Below are 20,098 nucleotides of genomic sequence, written 5' to 3' on the forward strand. Positions count from 1 at the left end.
GAACACAAGACTGACTGCACAGCATTTCAAATTTTTTGGCGTGTCAAACAGACCCTTATATGTGTATTAATATTGTGTATTTAGTGGCTTGCCTAGAGTTTACCTTTTATTTACTAAAATCATTACCAGCAGTGGTATGCAGTACAGGCATAACCAACTTTTAAGTACACAATGGGGTTTATTTACTAAAGTTGAAAAGTGTAAGATCAAGCTCACTTCTGCATAGAAATGAATGAGCTTCTAACCTTTTGTAATCTGTAGAACCCAAACAAAAATATAATTTAAGCAGTTTAGAGCAAGTAAGCAGACTAATAAAAGATATTAGCTCAGTTGACATGTTATTTGCATGTGGCTTCTCTATTTTGTTATGTTACAAGTTTTCATGAAGCTAAAGCTGGCCACACATAATTTCTTTTAACTTTTCCAACAACTTTCCGTTTATATCCATTCACTCTCAAATGAAATGTCTGTTTGTAAATCAAAAGATGACTTTACAATCAAGTTAGTAGCGCTTAAGCTGCGTAATTCTGTTCTACATGCAGTAGCAATAGCACAAACAACAATGGATTTACATTTAGCTCATAATATCCAGAGTTATAATTACCAAAAAATATTTTTATTGTTGTTTATTTATTATAGATATTTATATAGATCTGTCAATTTAGGCAGCGCTTTAAATACTCTACATTTACATCAGTCCCTGCCCTTGAGGAGCTTACAATCTAAGGTTCCAACCTCACATGCATACAAACACATGCTAGGGCCAGTTTAGACATAAGACGTGTTCTACAGTGTAGAACACATGAGCAGGGGGATACAGTGGTGGGGCAGAAGAGCACAGGATACAGTGGAGGGACAGATGTGCAGAAGATACAGTGGTGGGGCAGATGAGAAAGGAGGTTATAGTGGTGGGGCAGATGAGCAGATAAGTTCAGTGTTAGGACAGATGAGAAGATGGTTCAATGTTGAGACAGAAGAGCATGGGGGTACATCGGTAGAACACATGAGCAGGGGGTTACAGTAGTGGGGCAGAATTGCAGGGGGTACAGTGGTAGGGCAGATGAACAGATAAGTTCAGTGTTAGGACAGATGAGAAGATGGTTGAGCAGTGAGACAGAAGAGCATGGGGATACAGCAGTGGAGCCGATGTGCAGGATGGTACAGTGGTGGGGCAAATGAGAAAAGGGGAACATTGATGGGGCAGATGAGCAGGGGGTTACATTGGAGGGACAGAAGAGCAGGGTGGTACAGTGGTGCAACAGAAAAGCAGGGTGGTACATTGGTGGGGCAGATGAGAAAGGGGGTACAGTGGTAGGACAGAAGAGCAGGGGATAAAGAAGGTTGGGCAGATGTGCAGGGGGTTACAGTGGTGGGGCAGATGAGAAAGGGGGTACATTGGTGGGGCAGATGAGCAGGGGGTTACAGTGGTGGAGCAGATGTGGTGGGGCAGATGAGCAGGGGGTACAGTGGTGGGACAGATTTGCAGGGGTGACAGTGATCTGAGGTGTGAAAGTGCATGAATTGGGGCTGATCTGAGGCGTGAGAGTGCAGGAAGTTAATTTCTCACTACTAAAGTAGTTTACAGCATTTACTTTATAAAAAATCCTTTTCTTGAATGATAGTGTGACATTGACATTTTTGTGGTATAAAATCAGCACGCTGAATTTCTTTGAAAACATTTTTCAGCTCCCGCTGTGCTCAAAAGGTTGCCTACTCCCCAACCACAGGTTGCAAGGAAAAAAATCGCTTGATTAACCCATCAATACAGTCGGTGTTGATGTGGAATTCCTCCAGTGGAGCTATTGTGTTCTGTGGATCAGCAATCTCTGGTGGCATTTCCCTGTGGTTTTTCCATCTATATAGAGATATTGTAGTTATCTGCAGACCTGCTACTAAATGGTACAATCTCCCTAGATAATCAAAAGCATGTGGAAACCTGATAACACAATAACACACCCCACACTATGACACACATAGGCATGTAAGCTGAATAACCATTGCAATCTTCTAATCTTAGAAGTACATCAAATAAATGTGCTTCTACCTTAATTTTAGTTTAGTCCATTTCAAAAGAATTAGGTCAATACAGAAGTTACCACCAACAGCTCTATTCATTTAAGCAATGAAATTCTCCATCACTTAACTGTATTAGTTTTAGCCATCAACACTGGGCTGCGGTTGTGAATAACCCTTCGTGTCCACACTCATCACATCTGTCAATGGTGTGACTGAGTCTCTGCACGTCTATTGTATCACTCTCACATTCAATTACCGTATATACTCGAGTATAGGCCGACCCGAATATAAGCCGAGGCCCCCAATTTACCCCCAAAAAAACTGGCAAACTTATTGACTCGTGTATAAGCCGAGGGTGAGACATGCCTGTCCATCCCTGTGTGTGTGTCCGTCCATCCCTGTGTGTCCGTCCATCCCTGTGTGTCCGTCCATCCCTGTGTGTCCGTCCATCCCTGTGTGTCCGTCCATCCATCCCTGTGTGTGTGTGTGTCCATCCATCCATCCATCCATCCCTGTGTGTGTGTGTCTCCATCCATCCATCCATCCATCCCTGTGTGTGTGTGTCTCCATCCATCCATCCATCCATCCATCCCTGTGTGTGTGTGTCTCCATCCATCCATCCATCCATCCCTGTGTGTGTCTCCATCCATGTGTGTGTGTGTGTGTGTGTGTGTGTGTGTGTGTGTGTGTGTGTGTGTGTGTGTGTGTGTGTGTGTCCAGCCTACCTTTGTCCCGAGCCTCCGTCCCGTGCCTTGCCTCCTTGCCTCCGTCCCGTGCCGTGCCTTGCCTCCTTGCATCCGTCCCGTGTCGTGCCTTGCCTTGCCCCCGTCCCGTCCCGTGCCGTGCCGTCCCGTGCCCTCTTCGTCGGCGGCCATTGTAAAGTTCAAAAGCTGCGCCGCCGCCTTCGCCTGTGATAGGCGGAACACTGAATTTCCCAGCAGCCTGTGTTCCGCCTATCACAGACGTCGTATCATCCTCGTCCGTAGTACGAGGATGATACGACGTCCGTGATAGGCGGAACACAGGCTGCTGGGAAATTCAGTGTTCCGCCTATCACAGGCGAAGGCGGAGCCGGAGGCGCGGCTTTTGAATAGAATGGCCGCTGTCTGTCTGCTCGACACGCTGATCGAGCGGGCAGACAGCGATGACTCGAGTATAAGCCGAGGGGGGCACTTTCAGCCTCAAAAAAGAGGCTGAAAATCTCGGCTTATACTCGAGTATATACGGTACTGAAGATTAGCAGCAGTGACCTTACCAGCAATAAACCTCCCTCTGTTCAGAGAGAATGAATATAATATTTGTTAAAATGTTTGTAGGTCATTGTGACAATGTAATTTTTATGTCCAACGTTTCAAGTAAATTTAATATCAGCATGGATTATCAATGTTTAGAGCACGAACGCTTTATGTTATCAAGACCCCTTGCACACTGAAGCTGCGGTCACGTTAGCGCTAAAGCTCTAGCTAGCTAGCTGCACTTTTCAGCCACTAGCAGGGCACTTTTAACCCCAAAGAAGGGGGCGCTTTGCAACCGCTTTTCAGGCGGGCAGGGTGTTCTTGGAGCACTGTATACAGCGCTCCCAAACCGCCCCAAAGATGCTGCTTGCAGGACTTTTCCTAACGCAGTGTGAAAAGACACACTGAAATTAATAGGAGGCTATTTTTAGGCGCTATTTAGAGGCAATTTCTAGCGCTAAAAGTCTGAAAACTGCCTCAGTGTGAAAGGAGTGGCAGGGCTTTCTGGGAACACTTAAGGTATTTTCTTAAATAACAAACATGTCATACTTACCTCCACTGTGCAGCTCATTTTGCACAGTGGCCCCGATCCTGGTCTTCTGGGGTCCCTCGGCGTCGCTCTCGGCTCCTCCCCGCATCAGATATCCCGCTGGGAGAAGCACTCTCCCAGGGGCTTATCTTGCAGGCGTGCTCCCAAGTCCAGCATTCGGCGTCCATAGACGCCGAGTGCAGGACTCGGCCCCGCCCCCCGGGGGCCGTGTAATTGGATTTGATTGACAGCAGCAGGATAGTGCTGCTGTAAATCTATCCAATCAACAGCCAAGGACCTAGCAGAGAGAAGGTAGGTCCCTGTGGGACAAGTTAGAGGGTTCAGGTAAGTAAAACGGACGGGCTGGGGGCTGGTCACTGACAGATGTTTTTTCACCTTAATGCATAGGATGACCTTTACAACCTCTTTAAGGAAAATTAAGTATGTAAAAGTTTGTTCTGTAGTCACCGATGTATAAATCGCATACGTCTGCAACTGCAAAATGCCATTTTGGGCATTTGGCCTAGGGTGGTGAATTTTACCAGGGCATTGATGCTTGTTTCTTTATCTTATTACATGCATTTGCTTTTAAAAGCTACAAGCGTGAACCAGTAAGAAAGGCGCTGTCTCCACAAAATGTAGAGACGTGGAATCGGAGCCCCATAAACATGAACGCTTGGCATAGCCTACCATTTATGTTTATGCCTATGTGAGAGGAGATGGGGAGAAATCAGATGCTGCTAGCCCATCTCAGATGAGAGTATTGAACAGAGGAGCCTGCTCAATGGTAGTTTACCCCCAAAAATATTGTCTAGTAGAGTTGCACGAAAACATGAATATGGGATTGGGTCAGTCCAAAAACAGCTTCATTAGATGCTGTAGACACCAAGGTTCCTCGCAGTATTAATTGCATTCAAATGCAAAGAGAGGGAAAAGGGAAAAAAAAAAAATCCCTTTATGCCTCTGCTTTATATGTATTGTTTTACAGCCATTCAGACCAGGGCCGTCTTTAAGGCTGGGCAAAAGGGGCAGCTGCCCTGGGCTCTGTCATTGTTATGGGGCCCAAAGCAGCTGCCTCATACTTGCCAACTATTCCAGTTTAAATTCCCTTGGCCCTTGAGGTTTAGGCCCTAGCTTTGCCCTGATATCTCAGTGTAAAGTGCTGCTATTAATGCTGCCCAGCTCTGCCTTATTGTTGTGGACAGATGACTCACCTGCAGACCTTGTGTTTACATGTAAATAACCGGCATTCATATGTAAATAGTTGCATCCGGCGGCATAGATATGTAAATAAAGGCGGCATTCATATGTATATCATGCCCCCTGCAGTGAGGAGATGATGTGCTGTAACCTCTAGCAACCAATCAGTGAGCAGTATTACTGTACAATAATCTCTAGCAACCAATCAACAAGCAGAAATCATGTGTTGCAACATCTAGCAACTAATCAGTGAGCCGTAATGTGTGATGTAACCTCTAGCAACCAGTCAGTAAAGGTAATGATACACTGTAACCTCTGGCAACCAATCGCAATCACTTCCTGATCTGATACAGTAAACTGCTTTTAAGTCTAGCTGCTATTTATTGTATGTCTCAGAGCAGGTGGAGAGCGAAACTGTATGGGGGGCCCTAAGAAAACGTTTGCCCAGGGTCCAATCACTATTAAAGATGGCCCTGGTTCAGACCCCACACTGCCTGACTGTACCACTGTGCCAATAATCAAGCAAGACTAGAATCTAGCAACAACTGTTTAGACAATTTGATGCTTTTTTGTCACCTGACATGTACATACAGGGGTTCATTTACTAAAACTGGAGAGTGCAAAATCTGGTGCATCTCTGCATAGAAACCAATCAGCTTCCAGGTTTTATTGTCAAAGCTTAATTGAATAAGTTAGAAGCTGATTGGCTACCATACACAGCTTATGCACTCTCTAGTTTTAGTAAATCAACCCCATACTGTTTAGTGATTTTCCAAGTAATCTACATTTTCTTTTCCCCATAACACTCAAAGTAATGCAGCTTGGTCAAAGTTATGATTGGATAGTGAAGGAGCAGCAGCTCTTTGCTTAGGTTACATCTCTGCTTTCTCGTTTAATCTTCCAGCTTGATTTATTTGATTTAAATAACTGTGTAATACAGTACATCTAGATTGTCATTGAGTGTTTAAATACATGTTATATCAGTATTTAAAAATGCATTGAAGTATTTTTTAAAGAAAATGTCTGCGCTACCTATCTCTTCCTACACTTACTTTTGTAATCTTGAGATTTGCTGGTTCTTTTAAGGTGGTTGTAATATCTCACGTATACCCAGTGAAGCAAACAGCCTTAGATGATACAAATCCTCCTACATAAATTGTACTTTTTTTTATCTGCACCCCTACCCTTAAAAAGGGTAGAATCCTGTTAAAATCCTTCTCAATCTGTTAGTATCACAGTGGAGGGGGCGGAGAGGCTGCAGCTAGTGTGTGAGAGCTGATTGGCAGAATGGAACACGCCCCCCCTGTAAATAGTCAAGCTCAGTTCTGAGCTCCCCCCCGACAGAAATTTGTCTCATATGTCGGAAAAACTTCTTAGAAGTAACTCATGCTGATAACAGGAATGAAGCACCAGACAGAAACAACACTTAGAGCTTTGGAGAGAGATAAGTAAACACTACAGATATGTGCGCTTTGCCCAGTTTCATGACAGAGGTTTGCAACCACTTTAATAATGATCTTTGTGCTAAAGTGTATTTACTGATGAAATCCAATACAGCTATTTGCCAGGAATCTAAACTCGATCTCCCTTGTTTACAGACTGTTGGTCGGTGCACCTCGAGCAAAAGCCTTTAGCAGTCAGAAAGCGAATGTATCGGGTGGATTGTTCTTCTGTGATATTACATCCACAGCTCCATGCGAAAGAATTAGGTTTGACGATACAGGTATGTTTCTAACGTCTCATAAGTATTTCAATAAACTGCTCTCTTCTTACGTATTTTGATTTTTAACAAATATTGTGAGAGTAAAACAAAATTGCCATGATGCAACACACTTGCGTGATGAGTAGGGGTGCAACGGATCGTCACCAATCTGTGATCCGAACGGGTCACCCCGCTCGGATCGGCACACGCCGCGATCCACGGTCACAGCCTTAGGAAAGGCCGCGGCTTCGGCCTAGCTCCGAAGCGGCAGCCATCTTTCAACACCCAGGCCATTTACAATGTAATCGCTCCGTCAAATGATGGAGCGATCACTTGTAAACAAACCGGCGCCATGTGATGACGCCGGTTCCTCTCTCCCCTCTCTGTACTGATCTGTACAGTGGAGGGGGAGAGATCGGATGGATGCAGCGCTGTGGGCTGCATCTGTAGTGCCCACAGCACTGCTCTTTGACAGCCTACTCTGCAATACCCTGCCAATACCCAGCAATACCCTGCCAATACTCTGCCATACCCTGCCAGTACTCTGCCATACCCTGCCAATACTCTGCCATACCCTGCCATACCCTGCCAATACTCTGCCATACCCTGCCAATACACTGCCATACTCTGCCATACCCGGCCATACTCTGCCATACCCAGCCATGCTCTGCCATACCCAGCCATGCTCTGCCAATATTACAGTGGGGGGAGATTGTGGATATTACAGTTGGGACTATATGGCAGTGGAATTTTCACAGGTTTTTGCAAATTCAATTATTTGCTGATCTGAAAAATGATCCGATCCGTGACTCTGATCTGAGGAACGATCCGTGAGTTTTTTGACCCGTTGCACCCCTAGTGATGAGCATCTGGTGAATGTAGCCAGTCCCAGAATTATATGCCATATAATATTTCCAGGGCAATGAGGGATAGGTGTAGCTCCACTGCCCCAGAAAAAGTGCTGCAGGTACCATGAGTCAAGAATTGGCTTCTATTGGTGCCTATGTGCACTGGTGTTTTGCTTTGTCACAGATCTAAAGGCAACATTTTTTTTTACATTTTGGATATAGTAAGAGAGAGTTATAACCCATCTCAAATTTATGTTTTGTTTTGCCATATGTGTCCCATAGGGGAGACTTCTCTTCTCTCTCCTCCTATCTCAAAGCCAAAACAGGAAGTGACAGGAAATCCCCCCAAAGTGAGGGAATCCTGGGGTGTCACTAGGGTTACCAGAATTTGTGTCCCCAATTGGAATATTTCTCCTCTATTACTGTTCTACCATCACCCGAAAAATTTGGTATTTTTGAATTAATTTTTTTTTACTGTTGATGATAAGGGCTCTTTTAGGTGGGTGGCTCAGCAGGGGAGCTGTCCTCTGATCCCTGCTGAGCAGGCGGATGGCAGAGTGGACATGAACACAGCCCGCTTCCCTCTATGCATAGTCGTATGTGCGTTTACATCCGACTGTCATCTGATCAGCATGAGGGATTGGGAACAGATCCCCCATCTGTCTGTTTTTAGGGGAGCAAAACAGTTTTCGGTGGGTGCCAACGGACGCATATCTGTTGACACCTGCTGCTCCATAGTGTAGATCCAAACTGGTCCGTCTAAAAAAATGGCAGGCGAACTTGATCGTTCCGCCCATGTGAAACGGCCCTTACAGTAAACAGGACAAATAGAGTGAATCTCCCTAATGAGGGCAAAGACAGCAATAAAAACTGACAGCTGTTCTTTACTCTATCCAAAACTTAAAAAAGTTTTGAATTTAGTTACACTTTAAAGAAATTTTTCAACTGTCAATCCATTCAGAAATCTGCTGATTTTCCAGCAAGATAGATTGATATATTGGAAATGTTACGTTCTGCTATAGGTTGGAAATGCAATGATTGTTGGCTGATGCACCTTGGTGGCAGATGTTGGGCCTGATGCATATAGTGAGCGCTCCTCCATTGTATGGATGCAAGCCTCCTAATATTAATGGCTGGCAGTTGTTTGCATAGATGAGTGAGGGAGGTGTTGAATGCTGGTGCTTGAAAGCCTGGAAGGGTGAGGGTTGCCAGTGGTGAGCTGTAAATGCCCACCTGTCTGCTTAGGGGTATGGGTGTCTGGTATTTGATAGCCTCAGTTGTGTGTTAGTATATACCACAGTACTGATTGTGTAATGGGCACAGGTTAGTTCAGGGGTTGAAGGTCAGTCCAGAAGGATGGGGTGCAAGTGGTATATGCTGATCAGCATGTGGGGAAGGGATGGTTGTTCCTGTTTGTTACTTTCAAGAGATACTCATTTAAGCACAATGCCTGCGTTCGCTGATTAGCATTGACAGTTTGCTGTCTAGTTTCTCTTGTTACCTGGAACTTCTTTTTAAACTTATCACACATCTGCCCCATCCCTCCTACACCCTCCCACCACCCAGGCCTCATTGTTGGTCCTGTAATGTGATGTGAACAGTCCTGTGATTGGATTTTGGCCAGCAGGGAGGTATAAAAAATATTTAAATATAATTTCACTTACCTATATCTCTGGATCTGCTGACCAATTTGACATGTGGTTTTTCACTAAAGATAACTTCTTTATACACACTCAGTTTGGGCATTTAAAACTAAAGGCAGAATTTTTTTTTGCATTGGACAGAGTGGAGATTTGTTTTGTCTGTGCCCCCTTTAGGGAGATTCACCCTCTCTTTTTGTCCTGTTAGTGAAAGTGAAAGTAATAGAAAATCCCAAATTTTGTGTCGTCCCCAGAAAAGTAATAGAGGGGAAATCTTTAATGGGGGTTCTAGCTCTGGTGACCTAGAGGGCCCCAAGGAAATCCCTTAATTTGCAGGGATTTCCTCACTACCTGTTTTGGCTATTGGACAGGAAGGGAAATCTCCCCAATTAGAATCAGGTGAAAAAAAATAAATACAAAGTACTAGCAGAGTATAAACCCTTCTTCTATCCAAAAATAGAAAAAAAAAGCCCATAGTCCATTTTTTTCCCATAGCTCTAGTTTCATCTGTAGTCTGAAAGCATGAAGTTGGGAATATGCACCGTTTTTATCTGCTTCTCGGTTATTCTCTCTAAGGCTGGATTCACACCTATGCATTTTTAGTGCTTTTTGCATTTTGCAGATTTCTACTACAGTCCATTTCCCGTGGTTTCCTATGGAACATGTTATGCAATGCAAATCTGCAAAATGCAAAAATCACTAAAAATGCATAGATTTGAATCCAGCCTGAATCTTGTTAGGGAAACTTCCCTGTACTTCCTGCCCTTAGGACAAAATGAGAAGGAAGTGTAAATGTATCCAAAGTAAGAGGTAATAGATAGCTGTCACTGGAATAGCTGTGGAAGATTTTGATCACTTTACCCTGGCAAACATAACATTTTGGATTTTTATTTCTGCCTTTTAGAGTAGTGGTCGCCAACCTTTCGGACCTCACAGACCACTAAACTTACAATTTTGAATCCTGCAGACCACTAACATGAATCTTACTTGCCTTATACACACAATGCTCCAGCTCTCTTCCCCCTCCCCCTGGATCACACTGCTGCCTTATACACACAGTACTCCAGTTCTCTGCCCCTTCCCCCTGGATCACACTGCTTCAGTTCTCCTCCTCCCCCCCCCCACACTCTACATCACACTGCTGCCTTACGCAGACTCCTTACTGGATCTCACCTCCTTATCCAGTCATGTGCTTGAGCCCTCTGCGCCCTTCCACAGTCTGATCAGCGCTGCCATTGGAATTCCCCTGCTTCTTCACCTCCCACTCCCTGCACTACTCCCAGCGCCTCCCTTTGAGTTTACAGGAACCAGAACTACAGAGGAGGCATCAGGTATCAATGTGTTTTGACTGTCAGCATGCATTGAGAACAACACTGGAAACAACATTGGACGGTATACATCTGCCAAAATGTCGATTTGCGGCAGACCCCGTGGGGACCACCAAAATTTTCTTGTGAACCATCAGTGGTCCACAGACCACTGGTTGGCGATCACTGCTTTAGAGACGTTGAATCTCCCCAAGAAGGATGCAGATATAAAAAATAAAAAAAATAGATACCATCCTCTATACAAAAAAAAAAATATTTGAGCTTTAGATATGACTTCTCTATTTTTGAAACCAATTTAGATCATGTATTATATGCTATAAGAAATATATATATATATATTTTTTTAACAGTTGACTTGCAAGTGGAGAGTAAAGAAAACCAATGGATGGGTGTCAGTGTACAAAGTCAAGGACCAGGAGGCAAAATTGTGGTATGTGATATCAAAACCTTTTATGTTTATTTGAAATATAAGTTACGGTATATATTTTATTGGCTTCGTAGAGGGCAAGAAGGAAAACCATGGTCTCTCTAGCAAGTTTTTAGCCTTAACCTTCTCTGCTATTAAAAGTAATCATTCCTTTTTCTTATTTTCTTGCTTCTCTTGATGACTGTAATTCAGAAATACATCACCTGGTTTTCTGAACTGAAGGTGTAAATAAAGAGACATTTTTAGTACAGAATGTGCTGTAGCTCTCTGTTGCCTTGGAGCACGGGCTTGCACTACCCTTGGAGCTGATGGAGAAATGGTTTGAGTGGAGTAACCTTGTGCTGTAATATATTGTATAAAGATAAAAATGCAACAATTAAATGTTCCCATTAAATGACAGACATGTGCCCATCGATACGAGAGGAGAAGATTTGTGAATTCTCCCCAGGAATCTCGAGATATTACAGGACGATGCTACATGCTGAGCCAAGACCTCACTATTTCAGATGATATGGATGGAGGCGAATGGAACTTTTGTGATGGCCGTCTCAGGGGTCATGAGAAATTTGGATCTTGCCAGCAGGGTGTTGCTGCAACATTTACAAAGGACTTTCATTACGTTGTGTTTGGGGCCCCAGGAACATACAACTGGAAAGGTATGGTGTTCTTTGATTTTCACAAGGGACTACAACTTTTGGCTCAGCTACAGTCTAATGTGATACTGAGCCCTGTATGTACAGTGAAGGAAAAAAAGGATTTGATCCCCTGCTGATTTTGTACGTTTGTCCACTGAAAAATAAATTATCAGTCTATAATTTTAATAGCAGGTATATTTTAACAGTGAGAGACAGAATAACAACAAAAATATCCAGAAAAACGCATTTCAAAAAAGTTATAAATTGATTTGCATTTTCATGAATGAAAAAGGAATTTGATCCCCTATCAATCAGCAAGATTTATAGCTCCCAGGTGTCTTCTATACAGGTAACCAGCTGAGATTAGGAGCACTCTCTTAAAGGGAGTGCTCCTAATCTCAGCTTGTTACCAGTAAAAAAAGACACCTGTCCACAGAAGCAATCAATCAATCAGATTTCAATCTCACCACCATGGCCAAGACCAAAGAGCTGTGCAAGGATGTCAGGGACAAGATTGTAGATCTACACAAGGCTGGAATGGGCTACAACACCGCAGCAGCTTGGTAAGTGGGTTACACCAGTTGGTGTGATTATTTGCAAATGGAAGAAGCACAAAATAACTGCCAATCTCTCTTGGTCTGCGCCTCCATATGAGATCTCGTCTCGTGGAGTTTCAATGAGAGTAAGAATGGTGAGGAATCAGCCCAGAACTACACGGGAGAACCTTGTCAATGATCTCAAGGCAGCTGGGACTATAGTCACCAAGAAAACAGTTGGTAACACAATACTCCATGAAGGACTGAAATTCTGAAGGTCCCCCTGCTTAAGAAAGTACATGTACAGGCCCATCTGAAGTTTGCTAATGAACATCTGAATGATTCAGAGCAGAACTAGGTGCAAGTGTTGTGGTCAGATGAGACCAAAATCTCGCCATGTTTGGAAGAGGAGGAATGTTGCTTATGACCCCAAGAACACAACCCCCCACCATAAAACATGGAGGTGGAAACAATATGCTGGGGGGTGTTTCTGCCCAAAACACATGCTCAAAGCAACAAAGGGGTGGCTCAAGAAGAAGCACATTGAAGTGGATGTAAACCTGATTCATGAAATTTGAGCATATGTCTGCAGTGTTCTTTTAGCTCTCTTCAAAGCACTGTGTTCCGTAGCTGTCTTCTTCTCCGTAGCTCTGTTATCAGCCTGATAACTTTTAACAAGCTCTCCAAGATGGGAGCCTGGAGTGTGTTGGGGAGGTTGCTATAAATAGATTAGCACAGAGCTAAATGATACACAGGCAACCTCTGCATGTGTGGGAAGGGGGTGTGTGCCTTTCCTCCAATCAGCTGTCTCACAGTGTCTCGCAATAATCCACTCCTACAGATGAATGAGGAAGTGAAAAATCTACGGCTTAAGGTACACTGCTGCTGGTAAACGGACGTTTAGGAACAGTTGGCCATTTTTTTCAGCTGCCCCTGAACACTCCTCTATGTTATCTTATCAGTACATGTACACAGGGTCATTAATAGCCGTTTCTAGGCAGTTGGGGATGCAAAAGAATGCATTCAGGATGGATGTTCAGAGGCATTTGAAACGCCAAATGCCTGTAACAGCCTGTAAACACTGCTAACCGCAGTAACTCGTGTTTAGCAGCGTTTCCTTTACAGAAGTTTTTCATTTTAACAAAAAATAAAAATGCGTCTAGACGCATATGCGGCTAAACGCAGCATGTAAACGCAGCTAAACTGAAGTTTTTAGACGTTGGTTTCTAGCTGTCAAGTTAAATTGTTCAGGAGAGGTTAAACAACATCCCGTGTACATGAAGCTAACAGCAAGTGCACTTTCTAAACAGTATATAAAACTGAAGACAGCATATATACATGTAAAACTTATGTAGGGAGATTTGTTTCATCCCTGTGTATAATCTGAGGCTGTTCACTTCACTGGGTATATGTGAGGGTTTACATCCTCGTTAAGATCCTGGAGTGGCTTAGCCAGTCTCCAGACCTTAATCTCATAGAAAATATGTGGAGGGAGCCACAAACGTCAGCCTCAAAGCCTTAATGACTTGGAGAGGATCTGCAAAGAGGAGTGGGACAAAATCCCTCCTAAGATGTGTGCAAACCTGGTGGCCAAATCAAGATACGTCTGACCTCTGTGATTGCCAGCAAGGGTCTTGCCACCAAGTACTAAGTCATATTTTGTGAAAGGGTCAAATATTTATTTCACTCATTAAAATGCAAATCAATTTATAACTTTTTTACAATGAGTTTTTCTGGATTGTTTTGTTGTTATTCTGTCTCTCGCTGTTAAAATAAAGCTACCACTAATATTATAGACTGATCATTTTTTGTCAGTGGGCAGACGTACAAAATCAGCAGGGGCTCAAATACTTTTTTCCCTTACTGTATATAGTATGTATAGTTTTTTGTTATATTCCTCCCTGTATTGAAAATGTACTGTTTGGCCTTGTGTTGTAAAGCGCTGTACAAACTGTTGGCACTATATAAATCCTGTATAATAATAATAATAGTAGGTACAGTTACTTCACAAACTGCTTTTAAAAGTTTAGATAAACTTGTTAGTCACTTAAGTGAAAATTGAAAATTAGGGTGCATTTTGTGAAAACTGAGAAATGCCTTGTTAATTCAAATTCAGAATTTCTACTTATTATTGTAGTAATTTTTTTGTTTTCTTTTGTGATTAAACAGTTCCGTATTCTGTTTGTCTGTATCTAACCGACTTACATTATTATACATAAAATAGACTTTAGGTTTTGATATAAGATGTTTTACAGAAAACAGATATTTCCTTATATTTGCTAACCTGCTTTAGAAAATGACAGCTGGAATGGGATAAGTTAGGGAGAAAGCTGATATTTTAGCTTTACTCTAATAGTAATAAATAACTTTAGTTTTGTAGCTGTAATCAGGTAAGTCTGGGAATCCAACAAGGACTCTTCTTCATTAATAATATCATAAATTCATTTTTTTACAGTTCCATATCTGCTTGTAACCCTCAGGTTACTTGGAAAAAAAAGGCATTATGCTCTAGCAGTACTTTAAAGGGAAATTATAATTTTCACATTTTTACATGCTTGTTATTTCATTTGGTATACAGATAAGTGCCCTTTAGTATCAAGAAAGTGGCTTTTTGCTGGATAAATCAGTTAACACATTGGGGTTGATTTACTAAAACTGGACAGTACCAAATCTGGTGCAGCTCTGTGTAGAAACCAATCAGCTTCCAGATTTTTTTGTCAAAGATAAATTGAACAAGCTGAAGTTAGAAGCTGATTGGCTACCATGCACAGCTGCACCAGATTTTGCACACAGTTTTAGTAAATAAACCTCATTGTACTTATAAGCATGACCTTACTGATCATGTGAACTGCACAGTTTATCAACATTAAACTAAATTTGGTACGTAGTTGTACACTAATGCAGTTTCATACTGCTATAGTTAATGGCACCATACACTTGCAATAGGATAGAGGATCTGTAAAGCACAAGAACTATATATCTCTACTAATCAGAAAACTCTACATTTATATGTAATAAGAAAAATATGGCTGCCCCCATGCACATATAGGGGTTGATTTACTAAAACTGGAAGACTGCACAATCTGGTGCAGCTGTACATAGAGATCAGCTTACAGTTTTTTTTTCATATCTTAATTGAACAAGTTGAAGTTAGAAGCTGATTGGCTACCAGGCACGGGTGCACCAGATTTTGCACTCTTCAGTTTTAGTAAATCAACCACATAATTCTGATTTTAAACTAAACAGATACAAAAATACCATGAAGATTTTACATGGTCTTGTTCACTTTAACATATATATATATAAAATTATAGTTTCCCTTTAAAACTTACTTTCAGGCTAGTTTTTTTATTTTGATTTATAACATTCTTCAAAGTGTCACATCTTTCCATGATCAGTTTTGTTTCTGTAACTTTTTTTATTCATTATTTTTGTTTGCCTTAGGATCACCCAGCAAAGTAACGGACTGTCTTGATACCAATATTGTAAAAAATACAAATGTTTATTATTATATATAAAAAGTTTTTTTTAGAAAATAAAGAGAAAAATTGTGTAGACATAAAATTTCAATGGTTGCACAATGTAGCTATAACATAGACAAAAAGAGATATTCTAACGATATTGGGTGTCCAATTCGGTCTTTGGTTTCTACTAGTTTCGCGACTTTACTGTCGCTTCTTCAGGAGACCTTGTTTGTCTGAAATCGAAGTTTATAACAGTTTATTTAACAAAATTAGCATAGTTCAACATATTTGATGTATTATTTTACAAGACCCTAAACAAAAGGGAGGGTAGAAAACGAAGTGTGCAGCTCACCACCACAAAGGCATCAAGTCACAAAGCATTTGGAGTTCGGGTGGTCCTAACCAGCCAGGCTTTAACCACCCTTTGGGGCGGACACGGGAGGTTCAGAGTCAGCTATAAAACAATAGTCAGAGAATCTGAGTGGTAAATATATCTAATTAAGGAGCATATCATTTATATCTCACTATGGGTATAACATAAACATACCGATATAACCAGATGCTTTTTAAATAATGCAGCATGGAAAAATGCATCAACTCATCAACGCTGGGGTCCAGATAAGGATATTAGACATGCCCAGGACGGTGTGGTAATGGGTCTGGTGCACAGTAGGGAGTGCGCCCATAGAGAGTACAGCGAGGGGTCCAAATCTTTGCCAGATGCACAATAGGTATTTATATGTGCAAAGTTAACCTAGTAAAGATATGCATAGATATAGATCAGATAAATATATATATATATTGGGTAGCCAGCATAGGGGACGTTTGGGAAGGGAAGCACTTACCGGTAGGCGGAATCCCCCCCACATACAAACACGACCGCTCTTAGCCTGGAGGTCCTTCGTCCTCCGTTCCGCTGCTGTGAATATGCGCCATATTGGCGCACCTTTAACCTCCGGCCCGACGACGTCAAAAGCCCGACGCAGACGCCGAGCTATGACGTCGTCGGGTCCGCCGCTCCTACTGCGCATGCGCGAAAACGTCGCGACGCACATCAGCTTGAGTCACCATGGAAACCCATGGTGACTCATTGCTACAGCGGACCTGATGCCGCCCACAAATGAGAGGCTTACAAGGCCGCCGGAGAGGCGCGTGCCCGCCCCTGGGAGTCTCCTCCCATACTCCAATCTAAGCACCATGGCGATGTCAGAGTGCCTGGTAACAAAAAGCCTGTGTAGTGTCTCACACCTCGCTTAACTTTACAAACATCAATACATGCAAAAGGGTAAACAAGAATAAATAAAATATTAAATCATTTAATTTGGCAACATTTATTCACAGGTATTTTAATCTATAGTTCTCACCATACGTGGCGCTTATCTAGAAGAAAAAGCAAAACAAGAAACAAATAAAAATAAGTTAGGGTACTAAGTCAGAGACGGACTACTGTCCACAGAATATACTGTTTGCTAGTACCTAGAAATCGCAGTGGCATCAAAAAACCGAGAAATTGGGCTCACACGGTACCAGATAGCATGGGGACAGAGGGATGAAGAAGGGAGGAAGAAAAGGGGGAGAGAAATTGGTTCATGTTTGCCGTAAAGGACATAATTATAAAAAAACACACAAGAGGCTGTTTCACTTAAGGAAATATTTGTATGTTTTTGTTTCGTTCAAGCCAGGTGGGACCAGGGCATCTAAACGTTCTATCCATAGGGTTTCTCGTTTTAAAATTTCCCTATCCCAGTCGCCACCGCGGGTGTCCTCATAAACTACCTCAAGGACAAAAAATTTTTTTAACTACTTGTGGCTGGTACCGGTGGTGAATACCTATATGGCGGCCGACTGCCGTCAGTTTGCCGCCCGAAGAATAGTAAAGATGGTCACCAATACGTTGGCGGAGCTCTCTAATGGTTTTGCCTACGTAAAATGCCCCGCAGGCACAAACCATTAGGTAGACAACGCCTTTCGTGTCGCAGCTGGCATAGAATGATGGAATAAAAATTTCTCCACTTGGGAGATTATATGTTGTTCCCTCCCATATCCAGGGACAGCGTGGACAGCCACCACAAGGGTGGGTGCCACGTGGATCCCGCCGATTTGGTGCGGAGATTTGATAGTGGCTTCTGGTGAGTTTGTTCCCAAGGGTAGCTGCCCTCTTGAAAACCAATTCCGGGGTTTGTCTAACATATTTACTTAGAGTATGATGATCCGTTAAAAAATGCCAGTGTTGCGATAAGATGTTTCTAAGTGTATTCTGATGTGTAGAATATTTGGTGATGATCTTAACTGTAGAAGGGTGGACTGGTCTGGGGGGGCCATAAAGTAAAGATTCTCGTGTGCGTCCGTACGCTTTGTTAAATGCTTTCCTTAAATTGGATCGTGGATAGCCTCTATTGAGGAGACGCTCCTGTAAACCCCTGGCTTGAACCAAAAAGTCATGATCTGTGGTACAATTTCTTCTTATCCGAATGTATTGGGCATATGGTATGCTGCGTATTAGAGGGCGGGGGTGTGAGCTTTTAGCATGTAGTAAAGTATTGCCAGATGATGGCTTGCGATAAAGGTCAGTCATTAATTTTCCAGAATTATCCTTAGTGATATTGAGATCCAAAAAGGCAATCTTAGTTAAATGATATGTGTAAGTAAATGTTAAGTTAAATGTATTTAAATTCAATGTTTTGACAAAATCTTCCAGTGCCTGGACAGTCCCTGTCCAGACAATTAGAAGATCATCTATGAATCTATACCAAAGGAGAACACAATCAAGGTAGATTTGTAAAGATTCATCAGAGAATACTGACCGCTCCCAGCCCCCCAGAAATAAATTTGCATAGGAAGGTGCGCAGGCTGTCCCCATCGCCACACCTTGAATTTGTAAATAAATTTGATCCATAAATGTAAAAAAGTTCTTACTAAGGATGAAATCTAAAAGATGTAGTATAAAGTCATTTAGAGGCCAAGTGGTATGGTCTTGTTTTTTGAGGAAAGTGCTGGCCATCCGGACGCCCTGCCCGTGGGGGATGCTGGAGTATAAAGCCTCCACATCTATTGCCACGAGGAGGGCGTCCGGAGGGACTTGCACGTCCTCAAGGTGTCGCAAAAGATCGCTTGTATCTTTTATATATGAAGGTAGGCTTGTAACATGGGGAATCAAGTACGAATCGACTAACCTGCTTGCGTTCTCTGTTAGGGAACCCATCCCCGAGACTATTGGGCGCCCTGGGGGATTGTTCTTATCCTTGTGTATTTTTGGAAGCGCGTAAAATGTAGGCATACGAGGTTTAGCTGTGTTTATAAATCTAAGGGTTTCAACATCTATCAAACCTTGTTCATATGCCCTTGTAACCAGGGACCTAAACTCAGTTGTAAAGGTCTCAACCATTAAATGGTTGATTGGAATGTACCATGCCCGGTTACAAAGGATTTTTAAGCACATTGATTGATATTGCTGATGAGTCATTATGACTAGATTGCCCCCTTTGTCTGATTTCTTAATGATCATATCGGGTTTTTTCTGTAATCTACGTAATGCCTGTTTCTGTTTATAGTTTAAATTGGATTGAGTGTCAGGCCAATCCTGTTTTTTTAAAGATTTAATTACTGCAGTCAAAAAGGCCCAAATCGTAGGGCATGTCATGAGGTCAGGGAATGCTCGTGAACTAAGTTTAAAAATGTTTTTTTGTGGTTGGATACTATCTGTTATGGATTGGGGCGTGGGTGCAGGGGTTGATGGAGCCTCTAAAGTTGTTTCATCCTCAACCTGCCCCTCGTCGTATAGTAACATAAGGTCACGTAGGGCTTTGAATTCTTGCATAGAGTAATGCTTTGTTCTTTCAGCCAGTTCTTTCTCTAAATTTAGGTTATGTCTATCCTTATCATACATAAATTTGTAGGTTAAATTCCGAGCGAAAAGATATATATCTTTAATAGTTTCATAGACGTTTATAGGTTCCGAAGGACTGAAGCCAAGACCCAGCTGGAGAACTGTTTCTTCATCCTGGGTCAAGGAATAGGGAGTAAGATTAACAATATTTAGGTTCTCAGTATCTGCCTGGGAATTAGTTTTGGAATAATTTACACCTAATGTGGTAAGGGGGTCTTTAGCATGTATGCATCTAGACTCCCTCGCCGGTGTGAATCGGGTGTGGCCAGCGGAAAAAAACCACTAGGGTTTGGGAGTGAGGCCTGTGTATTGGTGTGCAATATTTTCGGAATAATATTGTGTAGTGTGGATATTTGTGTACTGGTGCTTTGGCCTTGTGAATCAGGATGTGCTGGTGGGGTTGTTTTAACGGTTTTACCCGTTTTCTTGCCTTTTTTGGAGTCCTTCGCTGAGTGGTCTCCACCAGTGAGTGACCTCTTACGGGGGGGACCCGGTGCGCGTGAATTCGTGTTTAGGGAAGTGATCTGTGAAGAAAGGGATGAAATTGAAGAATCAGATTCTGTATAGTCTGTGACAATAATTGTTTCTTTAGGTGCTCGTGTCCTTGGAAATTTCCTTCTTATCAATTTATTACCCCATTTATAGGCATAGC

The 20,098-nt window shown here is 42.4% G+C and overlaps 1 protein-coding gene across 2 annotated transcripts in view; it reads left to right on the top strand.

The window, feature by feature from the left end:
• The window catches only part of ITGA6 (integrin subunit alpha 6), a 135,064-nt gene that overhangs the window by 54,896 nt on the left and 60,070 nt on the right, over positions 1–20,098 (top strand). For both annotated transcript variants that reach the window (XM_077448006.1, XM_077448007.1), the window contains exons 2-4: positions 6,579–6,703; positions 10,849–10,928; positions 11,326–11,581. In XM_077448006.1, coding sequence (XP_077304132.1) covers positions 6,579–6,703; positions 10,849–10,928; positions 11,326–11,581 — 461 coding nt within the window. The remainder of the gene's footprint in view (positions 1–6,578; positions 6,704–10,848; positions 10,929–11,325; positions 11,582–20,098) is intronic.

The sequence above is a fragment of the Lithobates pipiens genome, unplaced genomic scaffold, assembly GCF_037356315.1.
Source record: "Lithobates pipiens isolate NorthernLeopardFrog02 unplaced genomic scaffold, aLitPip1_a1.2 Scaffold_22, whole genome shotgun sequence".
In the NCBI taxonomy this organism is placed as follows: Eukaryota; Metazoa; Chordata; class Amphibia; order Anura; family Ranidae; genus Lithobates; species Lithobates pipiens.